The 21,758-nt window shown below is 45.1% G+C and overlaps 1 protein-coding gene across 1 annotated transcript in view; it reads left to right on the top strand.

Moving 5' to 3' along the window:
- Positions 1–489: 489 nt before the first annotated feature.
- The window catches only part of LOC308149587 (ras-related protein Rab-26-like), a gene marked incomplete at both ends in the record, with an annotated part of 74,562 nt that continues 53,293 nt past the window's right edge, over positions 490–21,758 (top strand). The window contains 2 exons of the mRNA XM_080522451.1: positions 490–675; positions 4,075–4,185. Of these exons, the coding sequence (XP_080378577.1) occupies positions 490–675; positions 4,075–4,185 (297 nt within the window). The remainder of the gene's footprint in view (positions 676–4,074; positions 4,186–21,758) is intronic.

The following is a 21,758-nucleotide window of genomic DNA, read 5'->3' as shown; positions in this document are numbered from 1 at the left end:
TACTATTGTCACTTTAACCTATTCCGAAATATCCTATTCTGTAACCCCGAAAGCTGTCCAGTGACCAAGCTTTTCAAGGTGGAGTTTGTTAATCATTCCTGCTGATAACGCTTGCTTGGCCATTGGAAGAGGCTGTGGTTGTGGAGAGACTATAGTGAACAGCCCAGTCTCATTTTCAGCAAGGCAGGGGGTACCAGCAAAGAGAGGAGAGCGCAAGTCAGCTGTGCCAGAGCGCGTGAATGTCAATTGTCAGAACGGGAGGACGTTGGTCTCGGATCGTTCACACAAGTTTTTACGCGACACCTGAAAGCGCTGATAGACATGATTTCAATGTGCGGGTGAAAACAGAAGGGATTTTTGTTCAGTCACGGCACAACTTCGAAAAGATAAAGTAGTATTATATTGACGTTGCCAATATATTGTGCACTCCTCCGCGGCAATCTCGAGTCTTTAAACATAGAATAAACTGAGAAACAAATTAGTGTAGAAATGTCCCGCAAAAAGGCGGTGAAAGGCAAAAATAGCAACAGCCCAACGGCAGGTAACCCCACTGGAAAACCGGACGAGAAATCTGGAAAGAGCGGTTCTGGGAGCGTGGTCCTAGCGAACGGTGTGGTCCACCCGAGCCGACCCTCACTCAGCAACAGCAGTGAGTTTTATGACATCGCATTTAAGGTAAGCATGGTGCACCAGGTTGTATCTGTTTATGAACAAATAAACATGATGACACCATATTTCAGTTAGACCGTAGACCTACAGGTAGGCTATCCGGATATTTGACATACAAAGTCAAAAAAAGAAACAGGTTGACAAATGTATTGCATTATGCGTTTATCTAACAAATGAGGACAATTCGCTGTTTGCGTATCATTAATCACGCCAGTGACCTTCTGCTGTCCAGTGTTTCGTCCCTGGCCTGGTATGGGTGTTATACAACATCACCAAACACTTATTCATCAAACCGCTCTAAATCCCCTGCCACAGCTGTGTCAACAAAGATTCAGTAATCGATATCCCCTTCGTTACGGAGAGCGGAAAGCACAAATAATTCGTTTGGCGTTGCTTAACTTCTCTACCCCTCACCTACATATACTGTATATATCACCGAGGTTGTCTTATTGTCTTGTAATTGGACAAAATACTGCCCACACTGCATTTGCATTCACTAGTACCAATATGTTGATGATGACCATTTTTCCGTTACAAAGTATGTGTGTTTATACAGTATTTGGCATTTGGCCTTGTCCATGCAACAGGTTCTGCTGAGGATACATTCATCCAAGCACCATTTAATCTGCTTCGGTGTGCTCTCTCTCTCTCTCTCCCCCTCTCTCACTCACTCTGGGGGAAATAAGTATTCAACATATAAAAAAATTAAATAATAATAATCTACGTACAATTGTAGATGTGCAATAAAGGGGAATGACACAGTTGTTTCCAATGACAGATTCAAGACGCTTCAGACAGTCTTTACATCTTGAAGATTCCAGTGGGCCCACTGTTGAATCTTGAGCTTTAGTTCTTTCCACAAATATTCTATTGGATTTAATTCTGGCAATTGACTAGGCCAGTCCAACAACTTTATTTTCTTCCTCTTTAACCAATTGAGCGTCTCCTTGACAGTATGTTTTGGATTGTTGTTCTGCTGGAAAATCCACCCACGTCTTATCCTCATCATCCTGGTGGCAACCGATACTTTACCCGGTACATGGCTCCATTCATCTTCCCTTCCAGTACCAGTACCGTGTGAAGAGAAACAGTCCTCATGATGCTTCCACCTCCAAACTTCACTGTAGGCATGGTATTTTTAGGATCATATGCAGCGCCATTTTTCCTCCAAACATGGTGCATCGTATGGTTGCAGAAGAGTTAGATTTTTCTCTCGTCTGACAAGACTACATTCTCCCAGTAATCTACAGGCTTCTCCAAATGTTCTGTAGTAATCTTCAAAAAGCTTCGACATGCCTTTTCTTCAGTAATGGAGTCTTCCGGGGTAATCGCAAATGGAGACTGTGGAGTTGCATTGCCTATTGTTTTCTTTGTGACAACTGTACCCGTTGCTTCCAGGTCTTTCTGGAGCTCTGCTCGAGTGGTCTTTGGCTCTTGGGCTATTCTTTCTGATTGCCCAGTCAGAAATCTTGCGAGGAGCTCCTGTGTGTGACTCGTTGATGGTTGAGTGATGTTCCTTCCTCTTGTGGATAATGGCCCCAATGGTGCTTATAGGAACATTTAGGAGTTGAGAAATCTGTCTGTAACCAGTGCCATTACTATGCTGCTCAACAATCTTGTTGCGAAGGTCTTGCGAGAGCTCTTTGCCTCTACCCATCATGAGATTTCTTTGATTGATTGACTGATTCTAATTAGCACAGGTAGGAGAACTCATTAGTGGCATAAGCTGGTTTAGGGTTTTTTCTTTCACTACCTTCTTCCTGTGTCATAATTTTTTTTAGGGATTTGAATCTTACAATTTCTGTAGCTCTGTAGTTTTATTTAATTAATACCAATGTCTGGTCTAAATTCCATGTGTATAGCTGCAATGGAAATATGTTGAATAAAAAAAAAAAAAACGTATTTCCCCCATTGTATCTACCTCTATCTCTCTTAACCCCCCCCTCTCTCAGTAAAACTCTACCCTGCCTAGTCATTTATCTACACATGCCTTTTTTGTCTTGATATAGAATATGGGGTTTAAAGTATCTAAATATATTTAAAGATGTTGATTAACAGGTGTCTCCACAAAGTAGCCCATGTTAAGTTGGTCTATCTGGGTGGTTTGATTTTCCTCATTTTGCTATACCCCTACATGCTCTAGGTTTCCGTATAGCATTGCCTTCCAGGAATGTGTCAAAATGAAAGAGAATTGTGCATCCTGTAGAGGAGGGGGAAACTATTACTGAGACTGATCTACAAACACTTGCAGAGCTTACATCACAAACACTTACATTTGAGAAGTATCATTTGTCGCCTGTCGCACAGTCAACCGCTTGGTGGAGCTCCCAACTGTGTGACCTCTGCAATGTCAAGGATGTTTTATTCAACCCTTAAGACCACAACGGAGGGGACATTAAACAACTCTTTGTGCGAGAGTATGTACAGCCCTGTGAATCACTGTCCACACTGATCTGGTAAAAAGCAAGACGCTGCAGATGAGTGGGAAATCACCACATTTTCCAATCAGCTTCCTGGCCCTAAGTGAGATGTACAGAGGTTTGATTTGTGGGCCTATGCTGGGATTTCACCATATGAGGAGCATTTGGAGTTGGGAAGCGGTTTAGTTTATTACAGCTGATCTGTGCTCAGGCGGTGATTGTATTTTACATCCCCACCGCGGGGCAGGGAGTTGATTAACAGGGAAAGACAAGGCACTTCCTGCCCACGACTGGCTTCACTTAGACTGGCCACAAGATGTAGAGCTGAGAGGAGAGGAGAAGAAAAGAGGATGGGGGAGAGAGGAGGAGAGAGAAAATGTTTAGAGGAGATGAGAGGAGGCAAAATCAGAGGAGTGTTGAAAGGAGGTATAGATAGGAGAGGAGATGAAGCGGATGGGAGTTTTGATTTCCCCCTGACCACCCGCCCCCCTCCCAGGTCCCGCAGTCCCGCGGCTAACCGGATAAGATAATCACATAAAACCCCCATAACTTCATCAGAGCCCAGGGAAAAAAGGGTTGTGCAGCTATCCGTTCAGCAGGGGCCGCGCCTCAGACGCCCTCAGAATTCATAATTTCCCTCAGGCCAAAATGAAGGATAGGAACTGCTGTCCAGATGCATGCCAAGACTGGTGTAATTCAGTTATGATAATCAGACCTGATGAGGTCACATTAATCAGAAATGAATACTAAACCAAACAAATGACCACATGCCCACAATACCTGGGTGACTTCTGTCTATTGATGTTTTTGTGGTGTCTGGACAATGCAGCCTCCAACTATTAAGGTGTTCTAAGGACCCTGAGTATCCAGGCACATTTGAATAAAGTGGGTGTTGTGTTGAAAGAGTAAAAGTGGGTTTTATCTCTGTGGGGATATGAGCACACTATCATGCCTGGCTCAGTATGTCCCTCTGGCCATGCCGTAGGTGATGCTGGTTGGAGACTCCGGGGTGGGGAAGACCTGCCTGCTGGTGCGCTTCAAAGACGGAGCCTTCCTGGCTGGGAGCTTCATCTCTACTGTTGGCATCGACTTCAGAGTGAGTGTGGACACAAACACATGTATCATACACACGCATGCACACAGACACACATGCAAACACACACACACACACACGCAGACAAATGTACTCTAAACATGTTGAACATACAAAGACATAATGCGCGTGCGCACACACACACACACACACACACACACACTTTCATGAAAGGAATTTAATCGAGGTTCCTCATCATTGTACTTAAAATGGGGCCATTTCCAGTGCATACTTTAATTGAATTTGTTCGAGTATAGCTGTTCCACTGTCTTTTAGCCCTCTGGCAGTGTTTCTTGTGTGGGTCTCAGTGGATGAGATATTGATTCTTAAATTAGTTTGACATGCTTTCATTTTGGAAGCATTCCTTGCTGACAACTGTGTCTCTCCTGTGCCAGTTTCTTGGACCCCGTGGGCACAGAGCAGAATTTCTAGGAAGAAATCTGGGGAATGGGGATCCATCTCCAATACATCTTTGTGTGTGTGTGTGTGTGTGTGTGTGTGTGTGTGTGTATGTGTGTATGTGTATGTGTGTATGTGTGTATGTGTGTATGTGTGTATGTGTGTATGTGTGTATGTGTGTATGTGTGTGTGTGTGTGTGTGTGTGTGTGTGTGTGTGTGTGTGTGTGTGTGTGTGTGTGTGTGTGCAGTTCATAACACATATTTCCTTGCCTAGTGTGTCAATTGCAGTGTGGAACTGCATGAGGCACATGAGACACAGATGTCTCAATGATCACCCTCAAGGTTCATCCTTTCTCCTCAGCCTGACTTGGTTTCACAATAGAGCAGTTTCTCTTCTCTTATTTAGTTTGTTAAAACACAGGTATGATTCACACAGGAAGATAGGCACAGCCATGACTATTCTATCCGCTGTCTATAATGTCAGATGGTAACAAAACTCTATGTACTGACCAATGGTACAATGCAATCAAAGAAAAATCGAATCAAATCTTATTTGTATAGCGCATTTCTCACAAAATGTGAAGCAATACACAGAACTCAGGGCTCTCCCTATGTTGCATAGGATTAGTACTTAGTACTGCATATCTTTCACCAGAGTCTGTAACACCTATGTGTAAGGCATTTTGAGTACAATCTTAGTGACCGCTATCACATTATACTACATTATTAAAGCCTCCATACGTGCTGTGACTCAGAATATAATTTAGAGTTTAGAATTTGCCATTTAGAAGACGCTTTTATTCCAAAGCGATTTACAATTACAGATTACAGAATAACAACCTTTAGGAATGCATTACACATGTGATCCATACAACATGTATGTATGTATGTATGTATGTATGTATGTATGTATGTATGTATGTATTATAATAATAATAATAATAATACATTCGATTTATATAGCGCTTTTCCGAGGCTCAAAGACGCATGTATGTATGTATGTGTGTTTGTTTGTGTGTTTGTGTTCTTCTGTGCTTGTGTGAAGAGAGATGTGTAAAGAGAGATGTGCAGTAGAGAGCAGAGTAGGCCTATTTCATTATCTGTAAAGTGTTGCAGGTCTACTGTGGCAGACGTTCTCTTAGTAGGGGTAGAGAGTGGGAGATGAGAGAAGAGGGGGGGGATAAAAAAGAGAGGACAAAGATGGGGGATTGGGGAGGGTAATTTTAGTCAAGACAATTCTTGAGTCTGTTACCATACACGCTGGAAAGCAAGGCAATTTGCCTGGAATGGGATGTGATACAATTCCCACTTCAAAGCGGCAGAATGATGTTATGTGTGTTTTTTTCCCTTCCTGTTTATTTGTTTTGTCTTGTTCTCTTCTTGTTTAAGCGGCAGCCTTCGTTGTGTGGTTTATTCTGTAGGTCTGGAGTCTCATTGGACTGTAACATGCACATGCTGTAAGACTGCAAGAGGAACCTCGACATGCCATGGGGCACACTGATTCTATTCTATTGTAGTGACAGGTAGAACAGTTGGAGCATATTGTATATGACTAAAAAGAGCATAATATGGAGCAGCCATTGTCACTGTTTCTATTGGAGATGTCTGTTCATCAAAGACAAAGGACTTGATGAGCCTTTAACTGTAGATTGTCTTGACATTTATTAGTTTGCACAGAAACTCCTCCTCAGACTCTACTAGCTCTACAGTAGTACAATAAGGCTGTAGCTCCAATGTCTTACTGCTTACCATTACCTGAATGAATAAAGAGGTGGATGCATTGTAAACCATATTCAACTGGTTGGTCAATTATGGATGTGTAATACCTAGGGTGCATCATGTCATATGTGTCATAGCTCATCCTTCTACATTGAAAAACACCTCCACCACCTCCCGGTGATCGTTACCATGGTAATGGAGGTGGAAATGCACCATCTACGAAAGGAGATTACGATTGTTTACCTCTGCCGTTATTGGCTTTGAGGGCAGAGTATGTCTCTGTGCTTGATTGCCTGGCCTGTGGAGAGATTGGATCATGACAGACTGTAAGCCATCAGAAGGTCATAAGCATAGATTGAATAGAAGTTGGAGGAAATATTAGCAATTGGTCTCCTCTATAAATTGGCTTTTGATGCTTTCTTTATCTCACAGCTCAGTGGTTATGGTTTGCGCTGATGGGATTGTGTAATAGGTTGCTTCGCTGGGAGAGATACAGTATGTCTTCATAACAACACGCACGTGCGCACACACACACACACACACACACACACACACACACACACACGTACACGCACACCCCGTATGATACTGTACATTTAGAATTTTTGCTGGAGGGTCAGTCCAGGGGCTGACTTGCTTATTGTTTACCTATATTTACATTTGAGACATTTATCAGATGCCTTTATCCAAAGTGACTAACAACAAGTACATTTGTCTAGGTAAGTACATTTGTACTTAATTTGTACTTAGTACTTAATGTAAAAAAATATACCAGAACCACTTCCAATTGAGGCTAAAATTCTAAATTTACAGTATCATTTTGCAAATGTTGCATACTGTATAAAGATAACATTTATTGACATTTCTCAATATCCTTAATTTTAAGGTGACTTACTTTGTTAATGTAAAAATGTACATATTTTCTAAGCTTCAGCTCATAGGCGTGCAATATACTAGGTCAGTGTCAATGTTTTTTTAATGTGGTCCAAGTACAGACACTGTATTCACAACCACCTCTATAATTAATCAAGGGTGAATGTCCAGCCAGTTTTTTGTTTTTGGAGATGCTGTTATGATTATGTAACCATGCAGTGCCTCATTTCCATTTAGTTTGGAACCATGCATCCATATTCTCCAGAGCTACGTTTTTAGGATGGTTATGCAAGTGTGCATAGTGTTTGCATAGTCCGTTCAGAATTAATTTCCCACATGAATCAGTCTGTTTTGAGTGTTGAATTCATTCACTTACATAATCTGCATAAACTATAATTAAGTGGAATATACAAAACCTTGTTATTGACAAGAGAGGTGGCTCGCTATGCCACATTTTCAATAGGAGCGAGGTCATTTCAGTGATTGTCATTTATTCAGTATATAATTACTGTATAATTACCTACTCTTTGTGATTTTTTTTACCAAAGTTGGCAAGAACATTTTCAATTAGGGATGGGGGAGGAGATTATGTTACTGGGGCAACGGCTTCCTATTGCTGCAGGGTTAAGTCTCCTCCATTCAGTCTCTCTCACTGACTAGCAAATCAGCTGCTACTTCAGATAAGTTTATTGAAATACTCCTTTCTCAAAATCAGAAACTTGTTGACTTGCATGTCTAGTATGTATTTTCCTACGGCCTTGTCTCATTGCTTTTTCCACATACAGCAGTCTCTGTATGTAGAGGCGCATTCTGTTCGCTGTATTATGTTCTACGTTTTATGTACGACAGTAGGCTACTGTGGCACCTTTCTTGTCTATGCCTGGCGAGCCTCCGATTCCTTGGGGAAGATGGCTAGAAACCTTTACAATCTACCTCGAAGCAATGGAATTCAGTGACATTCCGCATAAGTAGAACACAGCCCTGCTACACCATTGTCTCAGTATTGAGGGTCAGAGGATGTTTGGATCCCTCGGCTACGTGGAGACCTAAGAGGAAGCTGTCGCTCTCCTAAAATCACTTCACCGGCAAACAACGAGTGCTTCTGCGGCGGTACAAGCTACAAAAACGGCTTCAACTCCCCGGTGAAAATCAGGGAAAAGCTACTTTTGGAGCCAGGTGAGCTAACACTGGAGGACGCTCTAGCTAAAGCTTTGCAAGTTGAGTCTGCGTTGGAGTGTTCCACCATGCTGACGACCAGCTCGCGCTCCAGCCCTGCCCCCATGGGCTTCCTCACACAACAGCTTCAGCCTGCCTTTCAGGATAGCCAGGAGTACCAGGACACAGATGCGTGGTTCCCAGTGCAGCAAGCTCGCAGACAGGGGATGGGGAACAAACATAGCTCTGATGGCTGCAGCCCGCAGCAACTGTACCAAGATCAGAACTGTGGCTACTAACCACGTGAACTTTAAGACATGCACAGTGCAGCTTGATGTGAGATGTGAGACTTCCCTTGTTGCTGCAGACGGCTGCGTCTCTTCTCAACCTCAGCACCTACAAGAAGTCTTTTGCTCACCTGCCCTTGCAGCAGCCTTCCACTGCTCTGTGTGGATACCACAGTTCTAAGATAGAGATTGTAGGCAACCACATGTCAACACGTCACCTCCACCTGGGAGCAGAAATGGCCAGCACTGTTTGATGGGCTGGGATGCCTCACAGCCTTCACACACAGACCCTTGGTGAACGCAGAGGTGTCACCAGTCATGCAGCCCCTGCCGAATCCCTTTCGCTCTGAGGGATGATCTTACAAAGGAACTGGACACGCTGCTGGAGGTGGGAATCATCGCCGCCCCCCTGGATTTCGAACCTTGTGATCACACAAAAAAAATGTGGGTGGCTGAGAGCCATCAACAAGGGGGTTATTCCAGATAAGTACCCCTTGCCTACCTCAGAGGAGCTGACCACTGCGTCAGGGCTATCTCCAGGTACCCCTCCACCCAGCTAGCAGGGACCTGACAGCCTTTTCCTAACATGCTGGGTATTGCTGGCATTTCCGGTACACCAGGATGCCATTCGGGCATAGCTCCTCCCCAAGCTGCTTCCAGAAGGTCATGACCACCGTCCTTGCTGGTATCCCTGGGGTCGCCATGTTCTTGGATGACATCACGGTCCATGCCCTGGACGTGCCAACCCATGACAACGTTTGCGGCCCTCCTGGGAAATAATCTGACACTGAACAGGGAAAAATGCACCTTTGCCGTCAATGCCATCGACTTTGTGGGGTTCTGTCTGACAGCCAGGGGCATCACACCTCTTCAGTCCAATGTTGACGCCATACACCGGATCCCAGAGCCCACCTCAGCCTCCCAGGTTGCTTCGTTCCTGGGCCTAATACTATCTCCGGTTCCTGCCCGAGTACTCTCAGACCACAGTTCCCCTTTGCCAACTCCTCAAAAAGGAGGAGCCATGGAATTGTACTGCAGCATGCTCGCTGTGTGTTCCGCTCGCTGAAGATCCAGCTCACCACAACCCCCAAACTGGCCCATTTTGACCCGTCCAGCCCAACCCTCGTCACCTGGGATGCTTCAGCCGGGGCAGTAGGGGCCATCCTCTCACAGGTGCAGAATGGAGCAGATGAAGCCTTTATGAAGCGACGCTTCAACAGGAAAAACAGGGTCAAGAGCACCACCATCCAGGTCTCTGACTGGGTTCGGGCACGTAGGCCTCAGCGAGGCAACTAGATGGCATCTTTCTAGTCTCAGCTTCTTCAGGTGACACGTCAGCTGGGGCCAGCCACGTTCATGCTGAGCGACGGATCCCGCTGGCATGCCAGCCGACTGCAGAGGGTGCCTGCTCCTCCTGGGCCAGCCACACACATGTCCGAGACCTGTCCTGCTGAGGCCAGTTAGGCCGCGCCAGGATCCGCCGTGGCCATTGGCTATGTGTGCCCCACCCACTCAGCCTCTGCCTGCTGGTCCACTTCCTCAGCCTCCTCCTCCTTCCACGGGCCGGCCTTCATCCTCCTCCTCCTCACCCTGGCTCCCTCGCAGGGCAACAGCCCGTGGCAGTGAACGTCAAGCCACAGCGGGAACTATGTAACTACATTTCACGCATAAACTTTCAGGGCCTTCTCCTGTTCTTAGACATTGTTAGAGTAAATTATTCAATAATGGCAGCCTGTTTCGTTTCAAGATGTATAAGAAAAGATATTTAATATTCTTCTGCAGAAGGAGGAAATTTACAAGCACGTCAGACAGGTCTTGACAGTGAAAGTTCCTCAAAAAGTATCATCATTCATTTCATCTGAGTATTTATACAAACAGGTACCTTCAGGTAAGGGGTCCGCCCTCAGGTGAGGTTCAGACCAATCATGAGCAATGGGTGTGGACCTGTACATTTGATGAAGGTGATTATGATGGAAGGCTAGGGGGGAAGCGGCCCCCACTTTCTCTCATGGAGACAAAGGGTGGAAGCGGAGCACAATGGCCACAACTGGTTCAGTCTGGTCTTAGAGTACTGGGTCTGGGGCAACACAAAGGTCAGAAACTGCTCTAGATGGTTTGGTCCACTCCGGGACAAAAGAGGGCAATCAGGTCTTTGTAATCATTTAAATGTGTCTATTGTCTTAGCCCATGTCAAGCTTCAAGTAGAGAAACTGGTTCTGTTGTGTGTGACAACAGGAAATCATCTTCTACAGTCTGCTGCAGACATTCAACCCAAGATGATGTTTGATTCTTAAATGTAGCTTATTACATATAATAATTTTCTCTCACAACATTTACATTTACATTTTTGACATTTAGCAGACGCCTTATTCCAAAGCGACTTACAATCGATACATTTCATTAAGCAAGTGAATCATCAATTCACCAGTCGTAGCAGGAAGAGTAATCTTTCTCAGGCCAGGGGCCATTGGCAGTCGTCGTGATAGAAGAAGAAATAATATTTTTTTTTTTTTTTTTTTTTTTTTTTTTACACTGGAGAAACAGTACAAGGGGGGAAGTAGACATTTTAGGAGACACAGTATAGGGGGAAGCGGGTGTCTCAGGAGACACAGTGCTGGGGGGTAGTAGATGTCTCAGGAGGAGCAGTTAAGATGTAACCTGAAAATGGGTCTTCAGTCTCCGACGGAAGATTGGGAGTGACTCTGCAGTTCTGACAGCCGCGGGAAGCTCATTCCATCAGCAGGGAGTGAGTCTAGTGAAGAGATGTGACCGGGCAGCGTGACTGCTGCGTTGGCAGAGGTGGAGGAGCGGAGTGAACGGGCTGAAGTTTGGGGGGTGACCATTGCCTGCAGGTAGGCAGGGGCTGTCCCTTTTGCTGCCTGGTAGGCAAGCATCAGGGTCTTGAATCTGATGCGAGCTGCTATCAGGAGCCAGTGCAGGGTGCAAAGGAGGGGAGTGACATGAGAAAAAATGGGGAGGTTGAACACCAGCCGTTGCTGCAGAGTGGCTGTTTTACTGGTGCTCGGTTGTTTGGGGGGTTCTTTGAAAGGGGGGGGGGGGATTGTTATATACGACAGAAGGCTACTGTATTTTGGTGTTTGCGACGTCATGTTCTGACATCTTAGTTTACAGTATGTGTGCAATATCACTTTACGGTGTGTGTGTTGTCAGTATGAATGGCACATGTCACTAAAGCTACAACACAACATTGAACGGTGTGGACGTCAGTTCTTTCATGACTTCAGAATATAACCCTACAATAAAACTTTTCACAGAACCATGTTTTTATCCCACCAGGGGAAGACACTAATGAAGTGCAATGTGTTCAGGACTTCAGCTGGAGTGCACTGACACTTTGCATATCATTTCAAGGCCCCAATATACTTGCTATACTATGCTTGGTGTAGCTTTGAGTTGAGACACTTTAGACATTTAACGATGCATCTCCCCATGCTTTATTAGTCAGCACATAACCATATTCACAGACCACTGCCTTGAATGTTAATGGAGGAACCCCATGGTGGTGTGTGCGTGACTGTGCGTGACTGTGTGTGTGTGTGTGTGTGTGTGTGTGTGTGTGTGTGTGTGTGTATCTGTGTGTGTGAGAGAGAGAGAGAAAGAAAGAGAAAGAGAGAGATGAGCGAGCTGAGAGAGAAAGGTAATTGTGTATGCATCAGAAGCCCTGCTACCACCTGGCCAACAAGCCGAGTGGGTTGTCTGTATGCCACATTGCTAACCCAGACATGTCAATCAATCACTTTATGAGACAGATGGCATTGCAGTTCATCAACACTCTTACCAGTACAAACAAAGAACATTTCAACCAACCAATCCATCTCAATATGCCACAAGCTTGACTGATCATGCGTCCACAGTTTTTATCAACAGTGATCGCTTTCTTCCATAGTCACATTACTGAGGCCTCCAGCCTGCTGTGTGGCAATTTCTATTTGCAATTTGTTGAGCTGAAAATAATGTGTGAGGAGAGGGACACTGTGTCTGACTGTGCTATAATCCCCAAAGACACTAACAAAAATAGTAATATCTCAGCACCAACAGCAAATGTAAACTAACTGCTGGGGGGGTTTTGTCCTTGAATACAGTCAGTTAACGTTAGCATTTACCCTTGAACAACATTACCGTGCTGTAAATCGAGTGGAATTGATAGTCCCCATGACAACCATAATGGGTCATAGAAATCAGAGAAGAGGAAGTGAGGAGTGAAAGAGTGGGCAGATGGTGCAGTTTGGAGAATCCGGTTTCCATACCCCTTCAATGCCAATCAACAAACCTCTCTGACCCTGTCACATCCATGTACAACGAATTGGATTGTCAGAAAGCACAACCTCCTTCCTCCCTCTCTTATATCTGCTTCAACTCATCTCCTGGTGACAAGTGATGTCCCTCAATCCTCTTTCACTCAAACGGTGTGGGCTGTTCACATTCTGTATCAGATAAAAGAGCTCGTAGCTTCCAGCGGTATTAGCCTGTCAGCTCTGCCTGAAGATCTCAGGATGACACCTCCTTATGCAACCAGGGGTTATGCTCGCTACAGCATGCCCTCCAGGGTTATGTAAAAGCTCTCCTGCAGTGTTTAATTGGTGATGTTAAGTTTGGGGGCAAGGGTGTCAGTTCGATTGATGGGTGATCAGGAGATGAGGATTAGCAGAATAACCTCTAGATCTGATACAATGATAAGCCGGAACACGTGCATTTCTTATGTGCATTTTTGTCCATCATTTGTTTGCCATGCTATAGCCACTTTGTATGACGATAATAATAATAATAATAATAATAATCACTTTTATTTGTATAGCACTTTTCCTGCAAATGTTTCCTGCAAATTATTGCAATTCAAAGTGCTTTAATCATTATATAATCATAATTGCATTATTTAATCATTTAAAGGCAATATTAAAAAGATGGGTTTTTAGTCTTGACATGAACATATTTGCTTGCTAAATGATTAATAAATAAGTAAATCAATGATTGCTTATACTGTACCACCAAATCCTATTGTTTACCAATATTGTGTCCCTGCTGATTCCATTGTGGTCCTCATGGCTATGTCAGGTGCTTGGCCATTGCTCTGTTGATGCTGTCTCCTCAAGATTTGATTTTATGTTCAGTGTCTTGACTTCACCTTGATGGACTCCCCTTGGGTGTGTGTGTGTGTGTGTGTGTGTGTGTGTGTGTGTGTGTGTGTGTGTGTGTGTGTGTGTGTGTGTGCGTGTGCGTGTGCGTGCGCGTGTGTGTATTGTGTGTATTGTGTGTGTGTGTGTGTGTGTGTGTGTCTGTAAAAGCTCTGATTATAATGCGTGGACACTCCTGACCTGGTTGGCCATTCCCTCCCCTGGCCCCTGGATGTCTGAGGCGGTGGTGATAGCTCAGCCCGTATCGACATACCTGCCAGCTCTAGTGAGTTGGGATCTATGACCTGGTGGCAGGTCACACACTTCCTTTCATCCCCCCCTTCACCACAAAAGCCCTGTCTGTTCCTTACAGCCAAACCCCTGATGGGCCTTATGCTGTTCCTTATTGGACAACTGGATAAATCAACAACTTGTCTTGAAACACTTCTAGCGATCCCTCATGACATTTGGGCCAAACCCAACACAAAACGTAGACATCTCCATATATCTGTTGTGTCAGAGAAGGCGTTCTCTCCATAATGCATCACTGTTGATCGAAGCTCCAGTAAGTAAAGTGGCTGTCTAAAACCAGTCCAAAAAAGAATAGGGTTCTAAACCCAAGAAAGACTGTTGTGGTAATTCTTTCATTTCCCTGAGCACTCCATGACATAAATCAATGACAGATCTTGTATGTGTGTGTGTGTGTGTGTGTGTGTGTGTGTGTGTGTGTGTGTGTTGATCATGACATGGTTATAGACTGTGACCCTGGTTCCCCACACCTCTGACCCTTTCCATTACAGATGTCACACACAAGGTTTGTCTTCATGACTTTCTGTCCCACTGATTTACTGCTACTAATACTACTAGTACTACATGGACGCACAGAGGAGAGCTCTGCTGTGTGTAGTCACTTTATGAATGACTCTCTGGTCTGATCCGTCTGTGGGGTGTCTACCGTTCAGCCCAGGTCAGATGAGCTGCTATAAATACAAATGTCAGATTCATGTTGTTCTTCAAGTGAGGAGACACGTGTAATCGATGGAGTTCTTATAGGCTTATGTGTTTTTATAGATGTGAAGTGTGTTGGTGTTATTTGCTCCGTATGAGTTGGTGTGGTCAGTCTTTCGGTCCGCATATCGGCAATCAATCAAAATGTTCAGACTTTTCTTTTGAAACACAGAACTACGTTTCAACGTTGTTGAGAATCACAACACAAACTCACTAGTCAAGCCAAAATATTGCAACGCAATGGATTCGGTGAGTAATCCCCACTGCTACCTAGTTAACTATAACACTACTTTACATTGTTAGCAGGCTCACAAAACAAGCTGTGTTAGTTGACTAGCGATGTGTCATTGATCTTCAACAACACAGAAAAATGTATTCAAGTTTTTCGAAAGAAAAGTCAGATCATTACATCAGATCCCGATATGAGGACCAAAGCATCAGAATGTGTCACATGACCAGGCGTTGAGGTGAGTATTGATCACCATCCCTCCTGTAGCAGTGGTGCCATAGCTCATTAGTGCAGTGTGTTATCACAGGCCTTCCTATCTGACTCCTGGCCCCAGTACCCCAGCACCTCCGCAACCCCAGGCACCACACAGCCTCAGGGTAGAGTTGATGAGCACAGGGACTGCGCTCCTTCTGTGGTGGATCACTCTCTCCTCCCTCCCTCCCTCCCTCCATCCCTCCCTTCCTCCCTCCCCTGGCTTATGCAGATGAGAGAAGACTTGCTCTAGCTCATGGCTCCTGGCGTCCTGTCTGTTTGACTTACCTGATGGTATACACAGTGTGTGTGTGTGTGTGTGTGTGTGTGTGTGTTCGTGTGTGCATATGTGTGTTAGGGTGTGTGTGTGTGTGTGTGTGTGTGTGCGTGTGCATGTGCATGTGTGCATGTGTGCATGCATGTGTGTACGCGTGTGTGTGCATGTGTGTGTGCATGTGTGTGACTCTATGGCCATGGGTACAACTTGCCGTTTGCAGAGCCAGTCTAAATACCAACCCCACAGCTATCGCCTTCCTCTTTTTCCTCCTCATCCTTTAATGTCCCTCTTTCTTTCATCCACACCCTGGTCTCTCTCTCCGCCCCTCCACCCCCAGAAAATGCCTGCCATTATTCTTCATCACACTCAAAAGACACAGTGGATTATGACACACCATGACCCAGAGGTTTCTCACCTCGTTGCTGTGCTGTCGCTGGGGAGACAGCCATGCCATTTGGGCTCACAGTAGGCTGCTTGAGACAGGAACAGCCCCCCAGCTTGACTGAAAAGGCAGGTTCTCCTCTCCTAACTGTACAGTCAGACCTCTGCCTTCCAGCACATACACAGTAGTCAGAGCTCTATACATAGACACTCTATAACCCAGCTTCCCTTTACACTTCCAATCCGTATAAGTCAGAGTCCATCTAGTCAGAGCCTAAGCCTAGTCCTAGACTAATAAGCATTTAGCGAGAGGAGGGATGACATGCAGGATAGGTCGATGGCCGGGATCGAACCAGGGACGCTGCGATTATGTGGCATGTGCCTTAGTGAGCTCCCAGGCACCCCGGCTCCCTAATAAGCATTTTCTTTAGAGAATCTCAGTGTGAAGGTATGATATAGTCCAGGACGAGGCTTTAATCTGTGTCAGGGAAAACCAGTCCTATAAGCAGCTTCCCTTCTTCTCCTCCAGCCCGTCCAGCAGCCTTCTGTTATCAGTGTAGTTCTCTATACGCCAACCTCCCGTCTTCTGTAACCCAGCGAGAGGTCGACAGATGTACCGGTAAGTCACTTTTCCTCTCTTCTCCTCTCCGGCCCAAATGCCCACAGTGTGAGCTTCGCGTGGCCTTCACCCCCCTACTCCCCTCAGCGCCCTCCACACTAAGCTCACCAGGGGACGTCGTCACGGCCCCGCTGCCTTGTTAACCTTGATCAAAGACAGATACGCTGATTGTGGAGGTTTTTTCCTCTGGAACACAAAGGGCACCTCTGATTCGCCTCGCTCGCCACTTAGGAATCGTTTCTGTTCTGCCTTAAAAGGCATAAATGAGCCAATGTTGGGAGGAAGGGTTTACAGTCATTTTGGCTCAGAGATTACTGAATACAGAACACATATACTGTATATAGGGTCATATTTTGACCTTGGTGTTGTACTGGATGGATGCAGCAGCCTAAGCAGGTTAAAGCAGGAATGTGTGTGTTCCCCAAACCATGTGTGTGTTTTTTGTGGATTGTGTGAAGCGACAGGTGTGGGTGTGTGGGTGTGAGTGTCACAGGGAGGGTGAGGAGACCAAAGAGAGCAGGCAGGGAAGTGGCAGCATGCCTCATTAACTGAGCCATGGCACAGAGGAAGCACCTGTCTTGCCTAGTCTGGAGTCTACAGTATCTCCACACACACACACACACACACACACACACACACACACACACACACACACACACACATACACATAATGAGCATCTGAATGTATAAGAACACAAACAAGAACACAAACACACACACACACACACACACACACACATACACATACACAGTACACACACATTATAATGAGCATCTGACTCTATCAGACAAAAACACAAACAAAAATACAAACACACACACACTCAACACACAATACAATGTTACACAACACACAATACACAATGTTTAGAAGAGACAGATGTGCCTCTGAACTAGGCCTGTAGTACAAAACAAAGCCATTCACCCTCAAATCAGAAAAAATATTTTCTGCTTTTCAACAACATTCAAAACGAATTCTCTCTCAACCTTTGAACTGTTTACCTTATGAAACGATATAATAATAATAATAATATTAATAATATGTATTTTATAAGGCGCCTTTCAAGGCACTCAAGGTCGCCGTACAACACATTTAAAAAACAGTTACAAAATTAAAATACAGAGAAATATACAGTATATACATAGCTAGCATCAGAGCAACACGGGAACAGTAAGTCAACGGGCATACGCCTGCGTAAACAAGTGAGTTTTGAATGTGGAGATTGAATCAATGTTCCTGATGTCGGGGTATGTACCATTGCGATACAATACATACAGTGTATTTACTAAAGATGTAACATTTAACATGTAATTTCATCCTACTGCGTGCATAGTGCAAACCACACATTTGTCTGGTATGTATATATACAATATATTACTGATAATCCAGGGGACAAATCACCCAAAAACAAAATTAAAATATGCGATGCTAGGGCTGGATAATGTAAGCGGTATTGTTTTTGCACAGTCCTAATGTACGCAATCATTGGATCTTGTTGTGCTGTGTCACTCGGGCTGTGTTTTTTTGGTTTAGCCAGGGGCCTTCCACGCTTCAGTAGCACCATGGGGAGATTAGTGCCCACACTCAACAGTCAATAACATTGATAACAGCTCAGTGGTTAAATGTGCTGCAGAGAAATGCCTTTAGTGGTCGATTCCCTCAGGTCAGCCTCTGCCAAGGATGAGTCAGAACAGGAGAAGATACAGAGACATTAGTTCTTTATGTTTCTGCCTTGAAAGGAGACGGCGAGGTACTTAATTTGGTGTCACCCATTAGCCACGCAGACCGATTACAGTGTGTGGTCTATTAGTCTGTGCCCCATTTCGGTGTTCGTCTTTTTGAACGTGGGCTATCCGAACAGATTGAATAGAATGAACGAGTACAGTGCATCGCTGTACCCTGAAATGAAGGGAAATGCATCAAAGTCAAAATATATAATACAATTGTAAGCCTCCACAGATAATTGTCATAAGTTAAAGTTTTAAATTGACAGTGGTTTCAGTTCTGAATTACACACACACACACACACACACACACACACACACACACACACACACACACACACACACACACACACACACAGTGCCAGTGCCAGGGCCTGTTGCGCACCACTGGTTCATGACTAGGCACGTCTCTCAGGTGCACTAGGAATGATAGACTGTACTTATTCACCATCTTCCAGTGATTGGGCAGAAGTTCTCTATTCAACGCATTGAATGCTGCTGTCCATCATTCTCCAGTCTACATGTTGTATTATTGATGACTCATGCTGTAAGTAGATGTTAGTCATCTCAGAGTCTGAGCTCCCTCGTTCTGTCTTTGTTTGATTTCATTTGGTTCTGGACTGTCTGTGTACAAGACTCTTCGTTCCTTTTCTCTGTTTCTGCTCTAACCTCTTTTTTTCTTTTCTTGTTTTAAAGTTAAGGGGTGAGGACATGTTGTACTGTCAGGCTTTATCTGGAGTTAAAGAGCGGTGTATTGAAGAGGCTGAGGGAGAGGCTGGGGCTTTGTGAGCTGTCTGAGGTTGATCCGACCATGTTGCCTGTGGCTTCTGCGGATGCAGGGTTAAAGCCTAAGATCTGTGTGTGCTTGTACTACCTCCAAGAAGGGAGAAAGGTTGCCCACTTGTATTCATGTGTCAATGTGTCTGAGACAACAGGTTTCTCTCTCTCTCTCTCTCTCTCTCTCTCTCTCTCTCTCTCTCTCTCTCTCTCTCTCTCTCTCTCTCTCTCTCTCTCTCTCTCTCTCTCTCTCTCTCTCTCTCTCTCTCTCTCTCTCTCTCTCTCTCTCTCTCTCTCCAGCATGTCCTCTAGCCAGATGATAAGGTGCACCATAGAGACCCGGTGAGTGAGTATAGACTGATTAACCGTGCTCAGTGAAGTTCCTCTCGTTATTGATTTTTCCATCACAGAGAGCTTTTCTGCAGGGACGAGCGTCTGATCTCTCACAATGTGAGCTTTATTCATCTCCCTAGATGAGGCAGAACCGGGACATTGTGCTCACACCTTTGGAGTTCATTTCAGCGCATCTCAAAACATCTTCTTGCAGACAGGCTGGGACTGACTGACTGTGATGTCTTTCTGATCCTCTCCCTCTGGTCTCCGTACGAGGGGGTATGAAATTAAAGACCCAGCTATAATCACGCCGCGGAGCGCCGACAATGTGCCATGCGTCTGAGATGAATTGGATTAGAGATGAATTAAGGGTTTAAAAGCAGGAGGCGGCGGCAGACAGGGTGGGGGAGATGGAGTCCCACACAGACCGGTTCTATTTGCGCCCTTGTGGTTTTTTAGATGGGAAAGAGATAGGACTTTATAATTGTATAATCATTCTGCATAATGGGATGTGTGCTTTTTGCCTCAGGAAGGATGTCAAGAATACCACGGTCACTGTCCTTCTTATGAAAAATGATTGTTCATAGAAAAGTACACTATTTGTCAGTTCTGTCGCTGAATACACAATGGGGACGTGTGTGCGTGCGCGTGCATGCTTTTGTGTCTCGTGTATCAGTGTGTGTGTGTGTTGGTGTATTGGTGTGTTGGTGTATGTGTTCACCTCTGTCTGGCCTGGGGTTGTGTTTGGAATGAATGAGATGCAGCTTTGCCACCTGCTGTCCTTATGTCATCAGACTGTATGGAGGTGGACCCTGAAGAGGAGCATGAATACTTAATGAGTAGAGAGAGAGACAGGACAAGTGGGTTATAAAGAAAGTTGAGAAGAGAGAGAGATGAAGCAGAAGAGATAGGCTAGAGGGAGAAAGAGGGAGAGAGTGATGGACAGAGTGGAACAAACATGAGAGAGGACGATAGAGACTGGGTGGGTGGAGAGATAGTGTAGTGAGAGTGGAACAGAGGGGGAAGGGAGGGGGAGAGAGGTGCAGGGCGACGAGAGGAGGTGGGGGGGAGATGAGGGAGGGAGGGAGGGAGAGAAGGGGAGCGAGGGTGAAGGAGCCTGCAGGTGGGAAACTCTTTTAGATTTTGCCCATGTTTCTGCTGCAGAGACAAGATCATTAATGATCTTACTGGCTGCTTACAAATGTGATTATCCCAAATTCACACAGAGTACCTGAATACCCACCAGCTACCCTTCGCCTCTGAAATGACCCCAATCCAATTTCAACCCAATTGTGTGTGTGTGTGTGTGTGTGTGTGTGTGTGTCTGTGTCTGTGTCTGTGTCTGTGTCTGTTTCGGTGTGGGTGTGTGTGTGTCTGTGCGGGTCTGTGCTTGTGTGTGTGTGTGTGTACATTGTATGAGTGCAGAGGGGGAAAAGTTATCCCAGAACTTTGTGAGACGTGAAATGTAATGTAAGTGAGTGTTGGAGGGCCAGCCGACAACATGTAGAACAGCCTGCTCCAGCTCTGTGACTCAGCAAAGGCAGATTATTCACCACTACACACACACACTCGCGCACACACACACACACACACACACACACACACTCACGCGCACACACACACACACACACACACACACACACACACACACACACACACACACACTTAGACTCTCCAGACATTTATCTACTTTTAATAGTTGCCTTTGTTTTTGTACCACTCTAGTCAGAAAGCAGCCCAGGCGAGTGTCTCCGTGTCACAAGGGCTGAACCTTCTCTTCACAGTATTTATCTACATAATGGAACCTTGCCTTGGACACAGCTGCCCTCCCTCTCCGTAATTGAAATAAACAAATATGTTGAATCTGGGAAGAATAAATAGCCAAGCACGCTCTCTGCAAGGTCTCTGTGATTGTGTGTGTGTGTGTGTGTGTGTGTGTGTGTGTGTGTGTGTGTGTGTGTGTGTGCGTGCGTGCGTGCGTGCGTGCATGCGTGCGTGCGTGCGTGCGTGCGTGCGTGCGTGCGTGCGTGTGCGTGTGCGCATGTGTGTGTGTCTGTGTGTCAACCAGTCAATAATGGAAAGGTTTAGCCAATGTTTCTCAGCAGACTGCAGAGTCAATAGTCCTACTGGGCCAGGGTGTGCTTTCTTTCACAGACAGCAGTACAAGGCCAGGCTCTGGAATCTGGAGCTTGCCAAGTGTCCTGCAATAGAAGGTCATAAACTTTACCCAATACTTACTTTACTTTGGAGAGTTCTTGGAGAATCCGACTATGCCCTCAGAATAAGTATACATATATAAATGTGTCTCTTTTTTACAGGTCACCCAAGAAGCAATTAAATACCACCGAGTATTATTATTATGTTGTGATGTAAAAATGAATGTTTAATTTGTGAGGGTGTCAGTCTTGA

This window comes from Nansenia antarctica, assembly GCF_963989245.1.
Source record: "Nansenia antarctica genome assembly, chromosome: 2".
In the NCBI taxonomy this organism is placed as follows: Eukaryota; Metazoa; Chordata; class Actinopteri; order Argentiniformes; family Microstomatidae; genus Nansenia; species Nansenia antarctica.
The sequence above is the reverse complement of the archived record's forward strand: the minus strand, read 5'-3'. Positions and strand labels throughout refer to the sequence as shown.